General features: G+C 36.2%; 1 protein-coding gene across 1 annotated transcript; it reads left to right on the forward strand.

The window, feature by feature from the left end:
• Positions 1-11,521: 11,521 nt before the first annotated feature.
• Positions 11,522-19,095, forward strand: drd4b (dopamine receptor D4b). Its single transcript, XM_065261572.2, has 4 exons — positions 11,522-11,767; positions 12,403-12,515; positions 14,963-15,555; positions 18,842-19,095. The coding sequence occupies exons 1-4, from the start codon at positions 11,522-11,524 to the stop codon at positions 19,081-19,083; spliced, it is 1,194 nt and encodes a 397-aa protein (XP_065117644.1). The 3' UTR covers positions 19,084-19,095.
• Positions 19,096-19,967: the final 872 nt, after the last annotated feature.

Here is a 19,967-nt window from a genome sequence, read left to right on the forward strand (position 1 = left end):
ACTCCTCGTCCGGGGCATCATGGGATAGTGAAGTGTCCATCGTATGCACACTGCAAAATCTAACCGGAAGTAGTAGGTCATCCGGGTACTTTTCGCATACTGTTTTTCGAATACTATGTATTCGGACATACTACTCGCCTCGCCTGCTGCTTTTCGCGTACTATATAGTATGTAGTAGGCGGTTTCGGACGCAGCATTAGTGTTGCTTTAATATATGAGTAATGATCCGCCAAGGTGTAGCATACCAGTAATTGGAAATTACAAAAATACTAAATAAAATGATATTAAAATTATAGAAAATAAAGTTTATAACATCACTGCTTCTATTAATGTAAAGCTGCTTTGAAACAATTACCAATTGTGAAGAGCGCTATATAAACTAGATAGTAAAGTTTGAAGACAAACTTTATGTTGGCTTGAGAAAGCGTAGCCTGAACGTTTAAAACGGTTTGACATAAGTTTAGTTTAGTAGGCTATCTGGCTGTTAGTATGTTTAAGTATGAAGGTAGCATGATTTACCATGAAGCTAGCATGATGTTAGCATGATTAGCATGAAGCTAGCATGATGCTAGCATGATTTACCATGAAGCTAGCATGATGTTAGCATGATTAGCATGAAGCTAGCATGATGCTAGCATGATTAGCATGAAGCTAGCATGATGCTAGCATGATTAGCATGAAGCTAGCATGATGCTAGCATGATTAGCATGAAGCTAGCATAATGCTAGCATGATTAGCATGAAGCTAGCATGATTAGCATGAAGCTAGTATGATGCTAGCATGATTAGCATGAAGCTAGCATGATGCTAGCCTGATTAGCATGAAGCTAGCATGATGCTAGCATGATTAGCATGAAGCTAGCATGATGTTAGCATGATTAGCATGAAGCTAGCATGAAGCTAGCATGATTAGCATGAAGCTAGCATGATGCTAACATGATTAGCATGAAGCTAGCATGATGCTAGCATGATAAGCATGAAGCTAGCATGATGTTAGCATGATTAGCATGAAGCTAGCATGAAGTTAGCATAATTAGCATGAAGCTAGCATGAAGTTAGCATGATTAGCATGAAGCTAGCATGATGTTAGCATGATTAGCATGAAGCTAGCATGAAGCTAGCATTATTAGCAGGAAGCTAGCATGAAGCTAACATTTATTGCGTTGCTAGGGTACTAAGTTTGGTTGCTAGGGAGAAAATTGGCATCCCATAATGATCACCCTTCAAGCCACAAGTAAAACGGTCCAACCCCCGTGTCTCTACAATGTTCTGATGCGGAGATATAAGGCTTTGTTTATTCCGTTGCTAGGGTACTAAGTTTGGTTGCTAGGGAGAAAATTGGCATCCCATAATGATCACCCTTCAAGCCACAAGTAAAACGGTCCAACCCCCGTGTCTCTACAATGTTCTGATGCGGAGATATAAGGCTTTGTTTATTCCGTTGCTAGGGTACTAAGTTTGGTTGCTAGGGAGAAAATTGGCATCCCATAATGATCACCCTTCAAGCCACAAGTAAAACGGTCCAACCCCCGTGTCTCTACAATGTTCTGATGCGGAGATATAAGGCTTTGTTTATTCCGTTGCTAGGGTACTAAGTTTGGTTGCTAGGGAGAAAATTGGCATCCCATAATGATCACCCTTCAAGCCACAAGTAAAACGGTCCAACCCCCGTGTCTCTACAATGTTCTGATGCGGAGATATAAGGCTTTGTTTATTCCGTTGCTAGGGTACTAAGTTTGGTTGCTAGGGAGAAAATTGGCATCCCATAATGATCACCCTTCAAGCCACAAGTAAAACGGTCCAACCCCCGTGTCTCTACAATGTTCTGATGCGGAGATATAAGGCTTTGTTTATTCCGTTGCTAGGGTACTAAGTTTGGTTGCTAGGGAGAAAATTGGCATCCCATAATGATCACACTTCAAGCCACAAGTAAAACGGTCCAACCCCCGTGTCTCTATGATGTTCTTAAGCGGAGATATAAGGCTTTGTTTATTCCGTTGCTAGGGTACTAAGTTTGGTTGCTAGGGAGAAAATTGGCATCCCATAATGATTACACGTCAAACCACAAGAAAAACGGTCCAACCCCTGTGTCTCTACGATGTTCAGATCCAGAGATATAAGGCTTTGTTTATTATGTTGCTAGGGTCTTCATATTTTGTTGCTAGGGGCGTGGCTTAATACCTCAATAAGAATCCTAAGAGACTGATTGGATGCCTGAGTAAAATGAGCCCACCCCTATGTCTCTATGACACTCTGGTGCAAAGATATCCATCTGGGCTTTTTATAATGGTAGTCTATGGGAGATGTTGCTAGGGTACCCAAAATTGTTGCTAGGGGCGTGGCTTAATAGCTCTGGGGTGATCCTAAGAGACTGATTGGATGCTTGAGTAAAATGAGCCCACCCCCATGTCTCTAAGACCCTCTAAAGTGAAGATATTCCATCTGGGACGCTTTTATTCCCTTTTATGGGCATGTTTCCTGCCCCATTATAAGTCAATGGGAAATTTTGGGGGCCTCTTACACCCCAGGGGTACAGCTTACACCCCATTGTGAGGTATGTTCTTACACAGCCTGTCAGCCTCCTTAAATGTGGTAAGCCACAAGTTTCTACAAGTTTCTCACTCGCAGCTTTGACCCGTCAAAGTTTGTCTCAATGTTAAGTCAATGGAAATTTTGGGGTGTTTCAGCGCCCCGTTTAGGAATTCGGAAGGTCCCATCAGTTAGAAAAGATATAGCACACCTCGTCAGATCAGACCGAAAGTCTGTCCAAAGTTTGATGGCTGTAGCTTGAAAGCTCTAGGACGAGTTAGAGTTAGAAATTTTAGTCTCAGAAGAAAAGAAGAGGGAATAATAATAAGTTTAAGTGCAACAACAGTATGTTGGCTTTCTCAAGCCAACATAATAAAATTGAATTGAATTATTAACCAATTTTAAGGATTTGTATAGCCTATAAGTTTAACCTCATTTAACCACTGATTAAAGTTGTGCTTTGTACCATCTACATTTATGTATAAAAAAACTTTCCAAAACAGACCAAGAAGTTGACAATCAACTGTAAATCCTTGTTTTTCAAAAAGATACCAAATCTGAATTCCTGTTGTGTGAGGGGTGGGAGTATCTCTTTAACCTGTAACCATCTCTAGACATCTCTCCAAAAGGTCTGCATCATTTCACAAAGAAAATTTTTCAATGTTTGTCTTACAGAAGACACAGTTATTTACATCAAAATTAAATATTAATCTTAATTCAGGAAGTAAACTAAGGTACGAAGAGCTTTTATGGGCTTTATAGCGATGTGATGTCATAGCAGGCGGGGCGGAACGCACGCCGGTGGCCACGCATTATTCAGCTTGAATGCCACAAAAATATAAAGACACTTTTAAAAGAAAACTGAGTGCTTTGCGATTGACTGTTCAAATTTAACAAGAGAACTGAGTTAACTTTCACTGATTTTTGACATGCTGCAGTGATTTTGCCACTCAGTTGACTAAAGGGGCGTGTCTATGAGGGAAAGTGACGAGAGGAAAATTTTACCACTGCGTTTCCACGATTTAACAAGAATAAATAGAGAAGAAAGATAGATGCCTGGGTAATATATTGTGCAAAGTAAAGTCATTAAAGGTATATTTTTAAGCATCGCTATTCTTTTTTCAACAAAACACATTACAGCAGAATTGATATAATCATAAAACAAAAAAGGAAATAGAATAAATGAAATTTAGCTAGCAGGAAACATACATTAGTTATACAAAATTTACCTCTAATCTCATTCAAGCAATCAAACAAGAGGATCGAATAAGCAATAAGAATTCAGTCCAAAATTCCTCAAGTTCCTGTGATAATCAGATTGCAACGTTTTGTTATTACCAGCAGAGGTCAGTGTTGTGCAGCTTTAAAGTCACCTGAAAACTGAGAATCAAATCCACTGTCATTTTGCAAATAAACTTAAAATAATTACTGAGTACTGACCTCATTATTTACTTCATATTTTAGAAGACGACTTTCTGAAAATAAACATTTGTAAACTTAGTGTTGTGTTGCTCTATAAAGAAGTTGAAAAGGACACACAGAGATCAGATGATTATAGAAGGCCAAGCATGATTAACTACAAATACCAAAAATGTGTTAATCTTCTCTAAACAACATATTTCATTTCACAAGTCCTTCTGTAGAAAATACAAGGTAAATCCTATCATCCACAAAATTTGCCAACTATGCAGGGTTATTGTTACTATTAATGTGGCCTGCACAAGTGTACTGCAATGATACGCACACAAAAATTAATATATACACTGTACAAAATAACAAAAGAAAATAAAAACACTGCAATTCAATGTACACATGATATCCACAATGTAAAATAAGTCGCTTTGGGTAAAAGCATCTGCCAAATGTACAGTATAAATGTTATTTAAACAGCCAGTAAAAGAAACCTAGAGTAGATGCTTTGTGGCCCCCAAAGAAAATGAATGAAAATCAATCATAAAACTGGGCCCCCCTGTTTGAGAACCAAAGGGTCAAAGACAGGAGGTGACTACAATGCAAAAAGCAATAATATTAATAGCAACCGAATAAAAATAAATAAATAAAAAAGACATTTTATGGATATATATTTTAATGTTTTGTTTTAAGCTCTTTATGATAAACAAGATCACTACTGTGTTGGCTTATAAACTTGATGCCCAAATCTGGGTCCTGAGTCAAAACCAGTCTAGAACAACTGTACTAAAAAAACATAAATCATTTTTCCACAGTCTCTTTGTAAACAGCCTATGAAGTATTTTGCTCAAGGGGATATGGGTGTGGATTGTGATCTCAGCACCTCAGCATCAGTTTTTGGGTCACTCCTGCTTAAAGCTAAACCTATATTAGGTAACGCTTTAGATTACAGCCCGGAAAGTACTGGGTAAGTACAGCGAATTTACAGCGTATGTTTCTGTAATTATAGTTTACTTATGAAGTACGTACGTGTAATTATTAGGGAACAATTTATAATATTTGGGGAATAAAGGGGTAACAACCAGGAAAAATACAAATAATATATGCAGTAAAGTACTGCGTAAGTACAGCGAATTTACAGCATACATTTCTGTAATTATAGTATACTTATAAAGTACATACATGCCATTATAAGGGAACAATTTATAATATTTTTGGAACAAAGGGGTAACAAGTGCCACTTTAATTTACAGCCAGCAGATGTTGTATTTACTCTTTAACTATGTGAAACAAGGGGGTTACAAGTGCCACTTTAATTTACAGCCCGTAGATGTTGTATTTACTCTGTAACTACATGAAACAAGGGGGTAACAAGTGCCACTTTAATTTACAGCCCGCAGATTCTGTACTTACTCTGTAACTACGTGAAACAAGGGGGTACATTTTTTTGACTTAGACTGTAACAACACAAAACAGTAACTACAGAAAATACACTCTTAGAAAGGATGTGTTAATTTTTTACACATCTTTGTGTGTTAAGTTTTTAAAACATTATGTGTAATTTTAACACATTATGTATCATTTTGTGTTGATTTTGTGTTAAAATATAACACAAGTTGTGTTAAAAGTAACACAAAATGTGTTGTTTCTATAATAACACAGAGATGGGTGGATTCTGGGACAACGCATTTAGTGTGTCGTCCCAGAATCAACACTAATGTGTTGTTTTTAACACATTCGTTCTAAGAGTGTAGTTCTAGTTTTGCTTGCTTTGTTTTCACCAAAGTTGCCTTGCCTATTTTTAATTTTGCTTGATGACCCAACAAATTCCTCTACTCTTTTTCTTTCTTAAGGTAAGTAACCTTTATTGAAAATTCTAAATAAATTGTATCGTACTAATAAATAGCATAAACACATTAACTGAATTTTAAGTTTTGTTTAGTAATCTAAAATACTTACTGCATATATTATTTGTATTTTTCCTGGTTGTTACCCCTTTGTTCCTCAAATATTATAAATTATTCCCTTATAATTACACGTACGTACTTCATAAGTTTACTATAATTACAGAAACATACACTGTAAATTCGCTGTACTTACGCAGTACTTTACTGCATATATTATTTGTATTTTTCCTGGTTGTTACCCCTTTATTCCCCAAATATTATAAATTGTTCCCTTATAATTACACGTACATACTTCATAAGTAAACTATAATTACAGAAACATACGCTGTAAATTCGCTGTACTTACGTAGTACTTTCCGGGCTGTAATCTAAAGCGTTACCCTATATTACGTTACATAAAAATCCAGGTTTAAAAACATTACATTTAATGCATTTGCAAGACACATTTATCAAAAGTGACCTACATGCACAACACATTTTCTTGTTCTATAGAAGTTGATACAGAAAGCTAGAAAATGTTAAAACCACAAAATCAAAGTTTCCCAATCTCATGGGAATTTGTACGACCATACACAGACGTTTTTGTACAATTTGCTTTCGCTGCTGTGAAATTGGGGTTAGGGGTGGAAAGTAGTGGGATTTTTATTTTTTTACTTTGTACGAATTCATATGAATTAGCCAACTTGTAAAATACTTACAAATTCAATCAGATTGGATTGTTTGGAAGAGAATTTCGAAAAAAAAATTCGGGTAAAAGTATCTTAGCCCATATGACGTCTAACACATGCTCACACACACTGTTTAATCCATGATCTCGGACTAAGCTTAATTTAAACCTGCTTAAACTTGTCATTCAGCCCACAAATCACTAAGCAAAAAGGGATTCTTGACACTGTAAGAGAGGTCACAGATAGTTTAAAACCATGGGTTTCTAAACATGTTTGACATGTGTGCATGCAAAACCAATTATTGTGGTATCCTCTAACATGATAGTCTCGCTCAGCAGTGATACAAAAACATAATTTATCATGGCTTACGGTATGTATTGGTGTTCTTTAGAGGTTGTTTATAAAACATTACAGAATATAGCCAGTGAACATCCTGTTTTAGGTCACCCGCCATTTTTAGAAAACCATTTTGACCTTAAATTCATGTTAAGAAAATATCACCTTTCTGAACTGCTGGCATACTTATGTGTCTTTCCTCGTTTCAAATAAAGGGGAGAGACAAAAACATGACCTTGGTATTAAATTGGAAAGACAAAGACTATTTTAAGGGTTTCTAAGACATGACATGAATCATGCAAAACAATCAATGCAACCAGAAGGTGAATGCATTACATCTTTGCTATAACTTAAAGTAAAATATTTTGGGTCACAAGCGAACAGTATTTCAGTCCACTAACATGACAAAGGGAATCTCCTTGTGCCCATTGAACCCATTAATTAGAGTAATGTAAGTAAGTTGGCTGTATAAGGACTGAACCACGGCCATACTGTCCAAACATTAGATTGAAAGGTGGTGTGAGGTTAATGTGCTGGATCGGAGAATATCTTCTTAAGGCTCAAAGCTGTAAATTACTGACCAATGATGTCAATGATACAGCCACAGAGGTGAGAGGATCCTTTAAAATATTTTCTTTCTTTAAAAAGTGTTTGTACGTCGTTGTTCAGGAAATGCACCCCAGGATAGCATTTAATTTAGTCTTAATGTCTCATTTGTGAACCGTCTCAATATTTTGCACATTTGTGTTTATACTGCATTACTTTACATTTATGCACTTGTCACACGCGTTTGCAGTGAGTGCATTTAAGATATACATTTTTTATTTTTTGTATGCAAACCCACAACCTTTTGTGCTGCCATTTTTAACCAATTGAGCTATACAGGAATATTACATAACAGCATACAGTTTTATCTGTTCATCTGCAATAAGGAATCATGCACACAAGCTTTTAAATATATATATACAGTAAGGAGGTAGGGTTCAGGTATTTAATTCCCGAAAGCACAAAATAATATCAACAGCAAGAGAAATAAGATCAAAAGTCTTTAAGCTACTGAGATCAAATTTAGTTGTAACATCTGGATGAGCTTATACATCATAAAATACCAGGTGTGCTCCTACAACCGGCAGAGTTAACACAACAATTGTTTAATAAAGTTTAAGCCAATATGATGAGAGAAACAGAAAACAATAACAAGACGAGATAAAGAAGACAGCAAAACACAATAACCGGTCCGGCTATCAGCAAGATGGGCCAAGAGAACCATGGACTGCCCAAGAGACCATTTGACTGACTTGTAAATCAACCAATCATGTTTCTTTTTGTGCTACATCATGTTTAGTAGCGTAGAAATGTCTCCACAATGACAGATTATCTCTTTTAGATTCCACTAACAGCTTCAGACAAAACTCTTGGATGTCTTTTAAAAACTTTATGCTGTGAACTTTTGAAAAGCAGCGCTTATTCAATCTTGGTGAAGCATATTGTTACTGATGAAAACAAGACAGCTTTCTTTTATGATCAAATGGTTTTGTGTCTCCCAGACATCCGGTATAATTTAACCAATCAGAGGATGACTTTGAAACTGCTAAAGTCTTTCCAGTTAAGTGCGCCGTATGCATCAGGCGTTAAGCCAGCGGTCCTGATGCTGAGATTGGTAACGCATATATATGTAAGTCCTGTCATATTTCTCCTCTTGTGCGGTCTTGTTGTACATTGAGACTGTAATTCTGTTAAATAATAGATGTTCATGATATTTTTGTACTGTAGCATAAGCCCATAGAGTTGGAGCTAAATGTTTAAAAGCTTTGTAATGTATGGTCCTGTACTTTATGCTAATACAGTGTATAAAAAACTGTCATCGGAAAATAAAACTTTTCTGTTATATGGCTTGGAAAGCATTTAAGCGACTCATGGTCTGTTAAGATTGTTGTTACTTTCTTTCTTTGGGTCTCAGTGACCCCAGAGCTATGAAAAATAATCATGTCAAAATAACGCTTCATTTACTGTGTTACTCTGAGAAGGTTTGGCAAACCTTGTTCATTAAAATATCATTCACTTCTCAATCTATAGATATTACCTTGGAAGGTGGAAATGACTTTTATTGTAAATGTTCTGAGGAGGACATGGTTTCATTTTCGGCTTACCCACGAGTTTTATGATAATGTATTTCAATCCTGAATGAACTATGAGCTAAAATTGCTCTCTTTTTTATCTTCCCCCACAATCTGATTGCTATTCTCTCTTTTCTTTCACCGTCTGTCTGAACGCACCAAGTATAAAAAGAGTCTTTACTCTTTAAATAGCTCCTTAATATTCAGGGTACAGATAATGTAAGATGTATATGTGTTTGATGTTGTTACAAACCCTTTCACTTTTATTTCTGTGGAACAGAAGAAAGATATTTTGATGAACAGTTCCTCTTGTTCATGCAATTATCTTACAAAAGGCATTATAAAAGTTTTTCAAAAGTATCTAGAATTGACTCGTGCCCTGGGTTGTTTCAACCCATTGCTGGGTCACATAAAGACATTTTAAATGGCTGGATTTGTCCGTAATATTTCCAACGATGGATTGAAACATCCCAGCATTTCTTAGACTGTAGATTTCAAAATACACTCACCTAAAGGATTATTAGGAACACCTGTTCAATTTCTCATTAATGCAATTATCTAATCAACCGATCAATCACATGGCAGCTGCTTCAATGCATTTAGGGGTGTGGTCCTGGTCAAGACAATCTCCTGAACTCGAAACTAAATGTCAGAATGGGAAAGAAAGGGGATTTGGGCAATTTTGAGCGTGGCATGGTTGTTGGTGCCAGACGGGCTGGTATTTTGCAAAGAATGGTGTGAAAAGGGAAAAACATCCAGTATGCGGCAGTCCTGTGGGTGAAAATGCCTTGTTGATGCTAGAGGTCAGAGGAGAATGGGCCGACTGATTCAAACTGATAGAAGAGCAACTTTGACTGAAATAACCACTCGTTAAAACCGAGGTATGCAGCAAAGCATTTGTGAAGCCACAACACGCACAACCTTGAGGCAGATGGGCTACAACAGCAGAAGACCCCACCGGGTACCACTCATCTCCACTACAAAAAGGATAAAGAGGCTACAAATTGCTAGTGGAAGTCAGTGGTGCCCCAGATCTTCTTGGTTATAACATTTTTCTAAATATTTTGTAAAATCCATCTTTGGTGTTTCACAGAAGAAAGTCAAACATGTTAGGAACAATATGAAGTATACAATGCAAGACTATCTTTAACACTCATGTATGTACTGTAACTTATTTGACAGCCTATTGACAGTCAATTCAAAACGGTTTTACAAATTCAAAGTTCACAATAAAAACACAAAGCTGGTCCTCCTTTTTTGATTGCAGACTAACTGCAAATTTTACTGATGACATTTGCCCGCAATATGACTTCATGCCAGTGGCGGTGCTAACTTGTATGGTGTCCTGGGTTGTTAAAACCAAAATCCATTTCCTCAGCCGCCAGCATCATTTTGCACTTGCTTTTAAAAATACATTTGAAACAACTTAAATAGGCTAATAATTTCAAACAAAACAAGTACTTCAAGCAAAGAAACACACAAATAAATGTATCAGCTAAAACTGAACACTTCAGACTAAACCTCCCAAAATCATCAATTACTTAAGAAATCCGCCCAGCAATTGGTTAATACTGATGACATAAAGCCACTGATATGGACCTGCCATAGGATTTGAGTTCCAGCGTTGAAAAGCAGTGCAAGATAATTCTCCAAAATATTTCAGAAGGACCTCTAAATTTGCATTGAAAAGCTGTACTTGAGTCTGAGACTTTAAATGCATGTGTTGCACAGTTAAATACACATGTCATTATGCACCATATGTCAATATACATACAAAACACCAGCAAAATATTGATGTATTTTAAATTAACCTTTATGCCAGCCTTGGAGATGCTGACCTGACCTGACCTCGGGTCAAGGACCAGTCAATAGTCACAAAAAACCTTTATGACATCACCTCAATAAAACGTTAACCAAAGCAATAATGTGCAAGTATAACGACCTACATAGTTAGGTTGTAATTGTTTTGTTGCAGGTTGCACACATTATTTTAATAAACCACACAATGCATTCGCATTTACGCATTTGTTTTCTTAAAAATAGATGTCACTTGATTTGTTATGTCGTCATTTAATATGAAGTTAAATAAAGTGTGGATTAATGCGTAAGCCATTCAATAAATTTTCTTTCAATCGTCACTCATAATCTAGCTTCATGTTAAATAATTTTTGCTGAGATGTTTACGATCATGAACTCATTGATGTATAATTGTAGCAGCACAGACTCCTGCTACAGCTCTGCTCACCGACCGCGCGCATCTCGGTTACGCGGCTACATTCTGCTATTTAATCGACGTGGGTAAAGTTACATTGTGACAACAGCTTCCCATCAATTCATTTTTTTAGATGATCAGACTGTGTTATTTGAAATGCGGTGTGATGAACAGCGGATGGGACAGACCTGCCCAATACCTCTGTCCGGATAGATGACTTTCTTTCCGACATTGCGCATGAGGAAAGATGGATCACAGTGAACAGTACGACTTCAAATATTTTTGAAAACTTTTACAAACCATCTATTCTCGCTCGGATCAATGCGTAAAAGCTTGAGGAACGATGTCTCTGAATTTCTCGAGCTTGAACAGTACATTGGACGCGCACTCGGTCTTTTCCTATAACGTCCCTGCGCTTCTCTTTGGGGTCCTGCTTATTATTGTGATTATTTGCGGTAATGTGCTCGTGTGCATTAGTGTGTACAAAGAAAAAGCACTGAAGACAACGACAAACTATTTCATTGTGAGTTTAGCTGTGGCAGATCTGCTGCTGGCTGTCTTGGTTTTGCCACTTTTCATCTATGCGGAGGTAAGTCTGATTTACCATAAAGTATAAATACTTGAGATGGTACGTTTATTTTATGGATTTATGTCACAAATATATATCAGTAATAAAACATGTCTGGCATCAGTAATTATTCCATGTCTCGCATTTTTTATCATCTAAATACTATGATTTATGAATATGGTATTTTTAGTACCATGATAAATATTATGCATTATGAACTAATACCAGCACTACCTTTGTACCTTCTTAATTCTCTTTAAAAGCAGATAAAGGTCAGTATGTCAATATAGAGGATAATATATTAATATAATCATTTAAATGTACTTTTTAATATATACCATTTATGCAAATATTATTTTCTTTTAAATATATTAAAGAATACATACAACAATATAATTTGATTGCATAACTGTAATTGAGTGTTTTAGGCCACTTATCCTATTAGCTTCAAGTTAATCGGTCGAGTTGTTGCTACATTTGCCCAACTGGGTTGTTTTGTCACCTTCAGAGTACCAAGGGCAATCTGAATGCCTAAACAGTTGGATACCCAATATATATTAATATGTTTTGTAGTACTGTAATCTATATTTTCAGTTTTTATAATAAATGCTCATTAATATAGACTGTTTGATTTAATACATCTGCCATTGTTGCAGTTTCAAGGTGGCGTATGGTCTTTAGATTTGGCTTTATGCGATGGACTGATGACTATGGATGTGATGCTCTGCACGGCATCTATATTCAACCTTTGTGCCATCAGCGTTGACAGGTTTGGATTTCTTTTATCTTTCTCCCAATATCCCTGAAGTTTTCCGTGTGTGGTTTCGCTTTGTCCAAGAACAAAGACATTTTGAGTTGTGAGCCCTGAGGCATTTTCTCATGAAAGAATGCAAAATGCATAATCAGTTTATAGATTTTGTTTCTGACCTAATCAGGGTTGCAGAAACAAAGTGTGATGTTATTAAGGCCAACTTCTGTTAGGATAACTAAATTATGCGTGACACAAGAAAATATGACCCAGAAAAAGTGTACTTTTTTAAAGTAAAAATGACTTGAAATTCAGAGGTTGAGAAACCAAATTTGTCAATTTTTCAACCTTTTAACTATAGACTGTAAAAAGTTATTTGCTGCCTTAAATTTTTTTGTTTAATCAACTTAGATTTACAAGTCATTTCAATTTACTATTGTTTATCTTGACAAGAGATTAGTTGCTACAAGTTGACATATTTCAACTACTTTTTATAAGTTATTACAACTCATTTCTAGTCGAGATAAATAATAGTAAGTTATAAAGACTTCCAAGTTGATTAAACAAAAATATTTAAGGCAGCAAATGTTTGTTTGCATACTTTTATGCAGTTCATATAATGAAATGAATTTCAATGAGTAATTTTGAGGGCAGTTCTGTTTAATTTATAAGATAAAAGTGCCCAAACTGTAAAAAAAAAAAATGCGGCATTTTTGTCAAATAAATTTTTTTTTATATGTTTTATATATTAAAAAATGTAACATAAAAAAATAAGTTAAACAATTTCAATTTGTTTTTTTAAGTTATGTCAACTTTTTTAGGTCAAAACTTAAAATAGAAGGTTGAATTGACTTGAAATCTTTCTTGACAGTGAAATCAAAATGAAGTTTTTTGTTTTTCACTATGAATATGTTAGCCTTATGGATATCTAAAGACGGTTTCAGCAGCAACATAAACAAACCGCTTTTGTGGACCAAACTTAACCTCCGGTAGACTTCCGCATACAACAACAGAATCCCTGTAAATTATTTCTGAAGTCTTTTGGCAACCAAAACAAAGTATTTGTTCGAGAGCTCAGTTCATTCACTAGCCAGACCGATAAACAAGCACAGACCAGACGTTAATTTTGGGCCAGATGCGTGGCAATGAGCGCGCGTCTGATGAAACGGTCTATAAACCATTGTGCTCCAGTTTTACTTGAGTATCATTTGAAATTACGCATTATGCATACACGCCAAACGTTCTACTCTAGATTTAACTTCATGTCATGTGAATTATTTGCTCGATTTTAATATTTTCAACATGGCGAAGACGCATTTGAGGCGAATACCGTGTTTGTCGCGGCAATCGTGCTGTCCAATTTGCGTCATTCATGTCTTTGCATTGACTTTGTATGTAATCTACTCACGCAAATCAGTGAATTCACGTTTGATGTGTAAACCCTATTAAACAAACCTACATTTTCCAATGCACTTCTGTGTATTTTTTTTAGTTATTCAACTTATTTTTTAGCGATTTTTTAGAAAAATATAAGGAGAGGACAGGAGGTTGAGAGGGGGGTACGGGATCAGCATATGACCTCGGGCCGTGATTCAAACTTGGGTGGCCAAAAGTGCATATGTCAGAGCACTGCCCACTACACCATTGGCTCTGACACTTCAATGTATTTTCAATACTCTGTTGGGTCGCCAGTTAATGTAGAATATACTGTAGGTCCAGTTGAAAATACAAAGTAAAAATCTAAGTGATTAAAAATATTTTTTTTACTACAAAAAAACACTGTTTAGATGTAAATGTTTTTCATAAAACGACTCTTGTTTCTTTGACGGCATCGTGAAACACCTTTAGTTTTAACATTGTAACTTTAGGTTGTATAGAAAAATCGAACACATTAAATTTTAAAGGGGCCATGGCATGAAAATCTGACTTTGTTCATGTTTAAGTGCTATAATTGGGTCCCCAGTGCTTCTATCAACTTAGAAAATGTGAAAAAGATCAACCCAGTAACTTAGTTTTGGTAAACCATTCTCTACAAGCACATAAAAAATAGGTAGTTGGAATTTGGCTCCCCTTATGATGTCATAAGGAGCTCTTATTATAATAATACGCCCCTATCCAATCACAGCACAGCCATTTAGTGCAAAGAAAAAGAGAGAGAAAGAAAATAATTCACAGCACAACTGAGGTTCAATTGCAACAAACCACCATCATTGTGATCAGTGTTTGGACTTCATCCGCTCAATTGCATTTCAAAGGACACGCCCAAAACGGCAAATTTTTGCACACACCTACAAAGTGGCGATTTTACCATGCTATAATAAATTATTTATTTGGTATTTTGAGCTAAAACTTCACATATGTGCTCTGGGGACACCAAAGATTTATTTGACATCTTAAAAAAGTCTTGGCCATGGCCCCTTTAATTTCATTTATTAAAGTTTTACAAGTGATTTGTTTCCTGTTACCAGGTTTATTGCTGTGTCTATACCGCTAAACTACAACCGCAAGCACGTTGACCATCGACAGATCATCCTACTGTCAGCCACATGGCTCTTGGCCCTGGCCGTGGCGTCGCCTGTAATTTTCGGAATTAACAACGTTCCACAGAGGGACCCAAGAGAATGCAAACTAGAAGACAATAATTACGTGGTGTATTCTTCAGTATGTTCCTTTTTTATTCCCTGCCCCATAATGCTCCTACTGTACTTCGGGATGTTCCATGGCTTGCGCAAATGGGAAGAGACACGTAAAGCCAAACTGAGAAACGGTATCCAGGCCTGTCAGAGGCTGCAGCACGCCGCGGTGGCCGCCGCGTTGCCTCCTTTGTGTGCTTTGCCTGCTTCACTGCCCCGGGTCATTGAGAGAGACTTGACACAGTCCAGCCTTGAGGAGCTGGAGGACTTTACACAACCCATCTGCCCCTTACCCGAGTATAAACACAACCCCATCAAAACTGTGGTTTGCCTGGACATTCGCAATGGGCAGCCAACCCAACAGAAGAAGAGAGCTAAGATAAATGGCAGGGAGAGGAAAGCCATGAGGGTCTTGCCGGTTGTTGTCGGTAAGTTTTATGGTGTTGGTAAGTAATTGTAAATGTGTTTTCTGTGTGATATATTTATGTGTATGTTGCTGTTGAATGTGCTCACTTTATAATTCATCTAAGGCAACTTAAAAAACTTTAAAATACAACATGATAAACACTCCTGTGCATTCGTCGATGGGTCTGTTCAATCAGTGTGTGTAAGGAGTTATTTATATTAAAACAAAGATATTTTGTTGGAACACCCAAAGAAACTTTTAACAAATCTCAAATCCAGTTATGATGTAATGGTTGGCTTTTGTGTCTTAACCCGCAATTCATTAGCACACTATTGAATTATAAAAACGTTACAGAGTGCCAAGAGTCCCAAAGTGACCATATAAAGTGTTTTACAAATCTCTTTATTGTTCATTACAGTCATTATTTTATAAAACTTTATTTTGCTTACATATCTTTTACAAATGAAGAGTTCAGATGCAAAACCGTCTAAGTGCGTCTGACATGTTTTCTTGTAAATGAGGATTTTTATCAGGCTCTTACGTTTAGGTTCAGTACTTTAACTTTAATCGCAATGAAAAAGGTTATTACCGTATTTTCCGGACTATAAGTCACACTTTTTTCATAGTTTGGCTGGTCCTGTGACTTATAGTCAGGTGCGACTTATCCGTCAAAATTATTTCATATGAACTAAGAGAAACCATTACTGCCTACAGCCGCGAGAGTCCGCTTTATGCTGCTCCTGTATTTATGTAATTTAATGGATTCAGTGATGTGGAATGACTTCGGGAGCTTGGTGAACTTGATTTGGCTTGTCGTGTTAATTTAGCCTAGCCTCCCAGGTATGTTCTGTATGCTATTGTGTATCGTTTAAATAATTGTTAAGTAATTACTTAACATGTATGGACATCTATTCAGCCTGGTGTTCTGTGCTATTGTTTAGTTGGAAAGTGCCTTTCCAGATTAAAGGTCTGTTCTTCGGCTTGAATTTTGTGAAATCATTTTCTAAATAAACGCGACGTATAGTTTTCCCTATTCAAAACGCATTTTTGACTGATGCGACTAATACTCCGGAGCGACTTATAGTCCGGAAAATACGGTAGTCAGTAATTGAAATGCCTTATTTTCACTGGTAAAACAAATTTGATTGCTTTTCGCTGCAAAACCCTCTAAGTGCATGCAAGCTTTTTTGGGAAGGACCTCTACTTTAAAAAAATCCACTTCTTTGGACAAGACATAGTAAACACCTGCAAAATCACTAAAGATTTAACTAAAAATATTGCAAATGTAAAAATGAAAAAAAAAAACTGAAGCACACATTAGGGGGTGCATGAGGCATGTGGCTAATACATTTAGTTTGCATTCAGGTCCAAGTACTGACAAGAGACCCAATGAATGTCGTCTTCTGTGTACTTAGAGGACTTTGCTGAAAAACGGATGTGCCGATTAATGGGTTCTGCCAACAAACCAGTAATTCTGAATGGCTTGAGGCCGGGATTAAGCAGAATTGAAGCTAAAGAATTTGAAGAATGCATAATACGTGCACACAGCATTATCTAATTTTTAACAAAGGTGGAATCTGACTTGTTAAAATATTGTACTATTTTAATTTTACATTGCTTATTTACTAAAACATGTTTACTGGCTTCAGTTTCATTTATATACAACATCCTGAAATTAGCATGGCTTTTTAATTAAGTTATAAACAGCATGACATGTATCACAAAAATATTCAAATATCCAAATCTAAAAATGTACATTGTAAAAAATCTGGTAACCTAAAAGACTTGGTCTTAAGTCACAAATATTTTATAAAACTGAATCATGCAGGCTACATTAGGTTGCACAAATTAAAATAATTTCTTGTCAGATGCACTGTCAGGAAGAAGTACAAAAACTGTCACTGGGATGGTACCCTTTAAAATGGTCCTAATATGTATCATAAAGGTACAAATGCACCCTTTACGTACAAATGTGTACTTTTTAAAAGGGCACCACCCTTGTGACACCTTTTGTCACCTTTTTTCTGAGAGTGCTGAAATGATTGGGAAACTATAATCACGCCCCCAGCATATGACACATTCATTTATTACAGATCTATATATATATTTATGCATTCGGCAGACATTTTTATCCAAAGCGACTCACGAGCTATACTTATAAGTTTTTTATGAAAGACCATTGCAATGTCAAATCTAACATTTCTTTAAATCATTAATTTTTCGTCATTGAGGTGTCATCCTGCTGCTATAATTATAAAGTTAAAAGAGATTCATTATGCGTTGGGGTTGTGTAGCACAGAAATAGCAAAGGAAGTCTTGCCTAAATCCACCATGCATAACAAAAGGTTGCTGAGGTACATGGCTTTTTAAAGTAAGCACTGCGCAATTTTATATTTTATACAAAGGAATCTGTACTTGATGCGAGCAAAGCTGAACCTCTATGGGGTTCATGGGACCAAAAATGACAAATCACTGTGGGAAAAGGGCCAAGATGCATTTCATGCATTTGAGAAACACCTTGCAGATGATCTGAAACATATACTGGGTATTTATAGAAATAGCATTAATAATACTTAAATAATTCAGCAGAGCAGACACTCTGGAAGAAAATAATATACATGAAGTTGAATTTATAAGAGCAGCTTTGTCTCACATGTTCTTTAAGACATTTCGTCTGACACAGTTTCGTAACAGATTCCTGTGCAGTGTTGCATAATGCAGAATGAATGGATGTAATATAACATGTTTCTGGCTTATCTGAAGCTTTCAAAGCTGGAATTTGTGAATATTTAAGAATATCCCAAGTTCTCGGCCCTTTTTTCTTTCATATCTAAAATTGAACCTGGACAATGGCCGTATGGTGCTGTCCACTGGCTTCAAAACATCTACTGACACACATCTACTAATAGAGATGTGCATACCAATCATTTGCTAGCATGTTTTCTGACATTCATGTTGTTCACATAAGGTAAAACTCATTAGCAGAGAAACTACCCAGTAAAAAGACGTCTAATAGCTCTCCAAACACAGCCCAGATATCTAGGCTAAAACAAGGCAAAATTCGGTCAGCAAAAATGTAATAGATGTCTTACCATTGCGCAAAATAAATGAAATTAAACAGCTTGTAATCACTGTTGACTTTGCTTACATGATGGAAATGATCTCAAGTTATTTTGGCATGTAACCAAATGTAAGTTTATTTCGTCTAGAAGTGGGTTACTATACCAGGGCTATGGTTAACTTACACTGTGAAATGATAAGTGGTTGAAAATAACAAGTAATTTTATGTAATGTTGATCTTCATCTAGGTACCTTCCTCTTTTGCTGGACTCCCTTCTTTGTGGTTCACACCACTCGAGCTCTGTGTGAATCGTGCCACATCTCTCAACATCTCATGAGCACAGTAACATGGTTGGGTTACGTCAACAGTGCCCTGAACCCTATCATCTACACCATCTTCAACACTGAATTCAGGAAGTTCTTCCGAGGATTTCTAAAGCGCTGTTGTTTGACATCCACTAAACGACAACGAGGCGCTAAAAATATTTAAATGTGTATACTGAAAGTATATTTATAAAACACAGTTTTGTTTTTATAATGTCATGTTCATCTTGCGAAAAAAATGTGTTTGTTCCTATTGTGTTGGCATATTTTATAGCTGTATGGGTGATTATATAATTGCAGGCACAATTGGTATCTAAAGTCACTGTTTTTCAGCTTTATTCAATTGGTTAAATTTTGGATTTTTTTGGTATTATTAAAATATAAAAATATAACTGAAATGTAGCTGAAAAAATGACTTTGGACACCAAATGTCACTGCCCTATATATGTCTGCACTGTAAAAATGCAGCATGAAGTTCAAACCACTTGGTTTTGCTATTCAACCTACTACTTTAAGTTTTGACGCAATCATTTAAGTTACAGTAACAAAAATTAAAAAAAAAAATGCTGCAATTTTTTACAGTGTGAATACAATCGAAACGTTGCTAATAAAGACATTTTGATAAGTTTTTGCAAGAAGAAGTGTGTGGAATTTTCTGTGTTTGTGTCTTCTCCATGCACCAGTGCGACATTGACTTGTAATTACAGTGTTATTTGATTAATTTGTTGTAAAACGATGCCTTTTAATTGTTGGGATATATATAATATAGCTGTGGGTTTAGTTTCTGTTGAAGCCAACTGAAAGTGAATTTGCTAATGGCACAGAAAATCCAGATCTGACCATAGGAGCGTCTTACTGATCTTAATGAGGTTTGAAACTTGGGTTCCTGTAATGTAACAATTTGCACTAAAGCTTCGCCTTGAAGGCCTCAGAACATCATTAGCAAAGTAATGAACTTACTTAAAAGGATTTATCTTTTCTTCTTTATTATTCAAGCACATCATCACAAGGATCAGACACCTGTGCCGAATTCCCACTTGCCCCATTTTT

Source organism: Paramisgurnus dabryanus, chromosome 2 (assembly GCF_030506205.2).
Source record: "Paramisgurnus dabryanus chromosome 2, PD_genome_1.1, whole genome shotgun sequence".
In the NCBI taxonomy this organism is placed as follows: Eukaryota; Metazoa; Chordata; class Actinopteri; order Cypriniformes; family Cobitidae; genus Paramisgurnus; species Paramisgurnus dabryanus.